Genomic DNA, 5,261 nt, shown 5'->3' on the forward strand with positions numbered 1-5,261 from the left:
CCAATTTACGTTCCATCCACGTCAAGATTCTCACTTGGGATAATAATAATTGTCAACTTGTCATTACCCATGTACATATACGCTCTTCATTTCCGTTATTAACTCTTTCGGGATTTAAAAACCTACTTAACGATACACTTTTTTAAGCTGGTAAAGGGCCTAACTACAGCTGTGTTGGACGAGAATGGGCGCCATAGAAAATTTAAACTATCAGTAGCTTGATCAGTGGTTACGTGACCTTGACCATCAATAATTTACTTATAGAGGCACCAGCCATCCTTGTCCAGGGGATGTTTTAGCCAGTGGGTATGTGAGTGGCTTCTGTTGGAGATGTTATTCTGTTGGAGGACCTCTTTGACGACATCCAGCCAGGATTTACGTGGTCTACCCCTGCCTTTGTAGCTTGATTCCCTTACCTTGTATCCTCGTGCCGCGAATTGGTATAGGGGAAATGGGGGGGGGGGGGCATTCTCATCTGACAAAAAAAGGTTACTTCTCGCAATCCAAGAATGGAGAATGTCGGCCGAAAATTGACACTGTGGTCAGATTCAATTGGTGTCATTTTTTTGAAGTCCACAGTGCCTTTCAGTATTCCAAATTAGACATACTTTTTTGGTGATTGTTTTACGGCGCTCGTAACTGCATAAAGTCATATGAGAGAGCTGGACACACCAAACATTTTTCAGTTTGTAGGAAACTTTGAATTTTGCCCTGGTGGCGGCCGAAGCCATCTTTTATCGACTTGGGACCACCATGGGATCTTTAACGTTCGCAACTTGCACACGGGACCTCAGAGATATTTCGCACTTGTCCGAGAAGGCTAGGTGTAGATCTTACCTACTATATGATTAGGGGTGTTGATGAAAGACAGCATTGAGAAGGAGCCAAGTAGAAGCAGTAGAAAAGTCAGGAGCCCAGAGGAGGGGGCAAAGAAAGTTAGGGGGTGGGGACAGAAAGTGGAGACAAAAGCAGACCGCAGAACATTAAATTAGAGAGCAGGAAGGGATGTGAAATGAGAACATTTTTAGAAAAGAAAATGTTCCGTCGCTACCCGCATTCGAACCTGGTACCTCTTCAATGAGAGGCGAACAACTTTACCACTAAGCCACGAGAGCCCCCCATTCAAACTTCACCTATGACGATGATGTATAAATTTCAGTAAGGTTAATTAAAATCCGAGAACTAACTCATTTATTTTGTCAGCACACCTCACAAGTGACCATTCAGTATGCTCTACCATGGATTCCATCTGTTCAATCACGGACAGTTTCGCTCCTAATGCAGTACCTTTCCTTTTGACAGTGACTAATTTTCTGAAAAATGTCACTACCCAGGCAATGATCGTTCTATTTTTGTGCTGCCACGTCCGGCATTGGTAGGTCACTGTTGGAAGAAATAATATGTAGTAAAAGGTTGTCTTTTTTTACTCCCATTCAAACTCCCATCATACAATGGACATGGGAACAACATACAACATTAAAATTTACAAACATACGCAATGAAGAACGAGCTTCATTCTGTCTGTCTGTCTATTGATAAACTGTGTCATTCCTGAAAAGGTGCTGCCTGTCAATTTGCAATGTCTTGGGACATTATTGTTAGACTGTATGTGTATTTGAAACCCCATCGACACAGTTTAGATCAATTCGGAAGCTTATTTTAACTTTGTCTTCTCGTGTCTTCCCAAGCTGAGAGTGGAAAATGACGCCCCATCAGAAAGACCTGATTATTTTGTGATAGACAAAATGATGCACTAAAACAGTCCATTTAAACGAGAAAAAAAGCGAAACAGAAAGAGAGAGAGAGAGAGAGAGAGAGAGAGAGAGAGAGAGAGAGAGAGAGAGAGAGAGAGAGAGACAGACAGACAGACAGACAGACAGACAGACAGACAGACAGACAGACAGACAGACAGACAGAGACAGAGTCGGAACACGGAGACCTTTATCATTCCCAGCCACATCCAGTTCAAAATCTTCTACATTGACATAGGAGAAGATCATCTTACTAACCATCACAGCTCATTCATTCTACGTCACTGCGGACTCGAACCCTGAACTCCAACCGCTATGGTGGGGTTAAAGAGTACTGTACTTTTGTCCACGAGTGACGCTGTAGCCATTCACAGGCTGAGGGACTGTGGGAGAGGAGGTTCCCGCCACTCCGTCGTGGCGCCAGGGACAGTGTGCAGGTCATGAGTGACAGGTGTAAACAACAAACCTGGTCAGCCAGACTCGCGGTGCCACCACTCCAAACTTGTAGACCTACATCCTCAGAGATTGGGGGGGGGGGGGAGATATTTTTTTTTTGGTTTTGTTTTTTGGAGTTTTTGTGTGTGTATTGTTGTGTTTTGTTTTTATTTATTTGAATATGTAACGCCCTCATTGACACAGTTTAAATTAATTAGGAGCTCACCTGCTTCACCCCTGCCTCTCACTCTTGTTTAGTTGGTCTGGGTTTGTTTGTTTTTTTGTTTTTTTCTGGGGGGTTGTCTTTTCTTTTCTAATTTGAATATGTATCATCCTCATTGACACAGTTTATATTATTTAGAAGGTCGACTGCTTTAACCACGCCTCCTACTTGTTTGGATTTTTATTTTATTTTTTTTGGAGGGGGGGGGGGGTCATCAGTTCTGTCTGCTTCTGGCTTTTTGTTAACCCAATCTGGCGTCCGTATTTGTGGAGTCGGTTTGGATTTTCCTGCATGTGTTGGTTGGTATGGGAGAGTAGTGCAAGGTCGTCGGCAAAGTCACGATCCTCGAGGGTGGAGAAGAGGGTCCACCTTATGCCTCTTGATGTATCCTCTGTTGTTTTCCTCATGACCTAGTAAATGGCCAGGTTGAACAGAATTGCTGACATGTTGTATCCTTGTCTAACTCCTGTCTTTACCTCAAAAGCAGTGGTGCCGTTTCCAACAACGCACTTGAAGTTTCGGTAGAAGCTCTTGGTCACCTCTACAATCTTGCAAGGGATTCCATAAGATTGTAGAATGTACCAAAGACTTTCTCTATGCACACTGTCGAATGCTTTTTCAAAATCAACGAAGTTTACATAAAGTTGTCTCTGCCATTCCGTGCACTGTTCTATTATGTTGCGGAGGGCAAATATCTGGTCTGTGCATCTTCTTTCTTTGCGGAATCCTGCCTGTTCTTTTCTTAAGCAGCTGTCCACGGCATCCGACATCCGATTAATAATAATCTTGGCCAGGATCTTGGTGGGAACTGACAGCAACGTGATACCTCACCAGTTGTTGCAGTCTCTAAGAGCTCCTTTCTTTGGTACTTTAACAATGACTCCAGTGCTCCAGTCCTCGGGAATCTGCTCTCCCTACCATATGGTTTTGAATAATGGCTGAAGAATGGCGGCAGTCAGTTCTGAGTCTACTTTAAACAATTCAGTATTCAGGTTGTCCATTCCTGGAGATTTTCTTGATTTCAGGCTCTTAACAGCTTTTACAATCTCGTGCTTCTGTGGTGGGTCAGAGCTGATATCCAGATCCAATGTAGCTTCCTGTATATCTGGGGTGTCTTCAGGTGGATGTTGGTTTAGGACTTCCCTGAAGTGTTCTGTCCAGCGTGCTTCCTGTTCCTTCTCGATTGTCAGCAGCTTGCCAGCCTTGTCTTTGATTGGTCCACTCGTTCCACCGTGATACTTACCACATATTATTCTTGTGATCTTGTATACGTTGCCTTGTTCACCTTTAGCAGCTGTCTCCTCTGCTTCAGTTGCCAATTTTTCCATGGCTTCTCTTTTGTGTGTCTTCTTTACCAGTCTTTTAACTTTCTGGCAAGCTTCCTTGCAATCCTCTGCGTACTTCTCTTGTAGTCGTATCGACTTAGCTGCAAGCTGTCTTTTCTTGATTTTTCTCCGTTCTTCAATAGTATTCCAAGTTCCTTGCTGTATCCATTCTTTGCTTGCATTCTTTTCCTTGACACCAAAACATGTCTTACTGCTCTCTGTGTAGGCCTCAACAATATGCTTCCCTTGGGTATTGACTTCATCTGTATTGGGAGTGGTTTCTTCCAGGTCTTGGAGAGCTTGAAATCGGTTCTTTAGTTCTAGTCGGAAGGCAGATCTCACATTGCCATCACTGAGCTTGTGAATATTAAATTTTAAATCGTGTCCTTGTCACCTCCCTGGTGAATGTTTTCTTCAGCTTGAGTTTTATCCTTGCTGTCACTAGATGATGATCGCTGCCAACATCTGCTCCTCTTCTGACTTTCACACCCTGTACGGAGCGTCTCCACATTCCTCCTATCATAGGGTGGTCAATCTGGTGCTTGTTCCGGCCATTTGGAGAATTCCAGGTCAGTTTGTGGATTGTACTCTTTGGGAAGAGGGTTCCGCCTATCACCAAGTTGTTCAATGCGCAGAAGTCCACAAGTCTTTCGCCGTTCTCATGTATTGTACCCGTACCAAGTTGTCCCATCGTTGTCCAATAGTTGGTGTTGTCCTCTCCTACTTTAGCATTCAGATCACCCATTACAACGATAAGGTCGTGACGAGGTATACCTGTCAATTCTCTCTCTAGCTGTTCATAAAAATAGTCCTTGCTTTCATCTTCACTGTCGTTAGTAAGGGGGTAACATTGGATGATGCTTGTGTTGGTGTGCCTTCCCTTCAGTCTCAGCGTCACCATTCTGCTGTTTATCGGTTTCCACTGCCGTTACCTGTGCCAACTTACCAGTTTCATACATTGTCCTTACATTCCACAGTCCTATGATAACTTTTGTCTTTGCGGTGTTCAGGTCCTCCATCTTCCTGCAAACAGCTTCCTTGCGGCTTTCACTGCCAGCATTCATACGAGTCCATCACACACAGAAATATGGTTTCTCTTTGTTGCTGTTTCTGTAACATATGCTGTTTACCAGTCTGAGTTGTTAGCCCTGAGCTGAACCTGGAGGGCTGGTGGACCACGCTTCGTCTGACCTCTACCCGCCGAGCTGTCTGGCATGGGTGGCCCTACAAAGAGCATTAGCTCCCGCCAGCGTAGCTCTTAGGGTCACTGGGGCACACAAGCTCTCTAACAACAACAAGGTAGTGATCCACTAGAGAGTAAAAGTATAACAGGGTCACCAACAGCGATATCTTAACTGAAGTCAAATACAGGGCTCAGCACAATACTCAAAATGAATAAGTTGTTCTCACTGCCCTGTTATGGTTTGGGATTTTTGACAATTTAATTGCTGGACTATCAACCTCCAAAGTGACCAGTTTATTATGATAAGATGTCAAAATCGATCGCCCGGAAAAAGGGACAGCAAA

General features: G+C 44.0%; 1 protein-coding gene across 1 annotated transcript; it reads right to left on the minus strand.

Annotated features, from left to right (window-relative positions):
- Positions 1–3,323: 3,323 nt before the first annotated feature.
- Positions 3,324–4,635, minus strand: LOC106012092. Its single transcript, XM_013083848.1, has 2 exons — positions 4,216–4,635; positions 3,324–4,091 (listed from the first exon to the last, which is right to left on the minus strand). Exons 1-2 carry the CDS (start codon positions 4,633–4,635, stop codon positions 3,324–3,326), a joined length of 1,188 nt encoding a protein of 395 aa, XP_012939302.1.
- Between the last annotated feature and the right edge of the window lie 626 nt (positions 4,636–5,261).

Source organism: Aplysia californica, unplaced genomic scaffold (assembly GCF_000002075.1).
Source record: "Aplysia californica isolate F4 #8 unplaced genomic scaffold, AplCal3.0 scaffold00258, whole genome shotgun sequence".
Lineage (NCBI taxonomy): Eukaryota > Metazoa > Mollusca > Gastropoda > Aplysiida > Aplysiidae > Aplysia > Aplysia californica.

What these genes read in the sequence shown, in the direction of transcription:
- LOC106012092 (XM_013083848.1), bottom strand. Translation starts at nt 4,635, where the DNA reads ATGGTGACGCTGAGACTGAAGGGAAGGCACACCAACACAAGCATCATC. An exon ending in GCTCCGTACAGGGTGTGAAA is followed by an intron (nt 4,092 to 4,215) that starts GTCAGAAGAGGA and finishes AATATTCACAAG; the next exon opens with CTCAGTGATGGCAATGTGAG.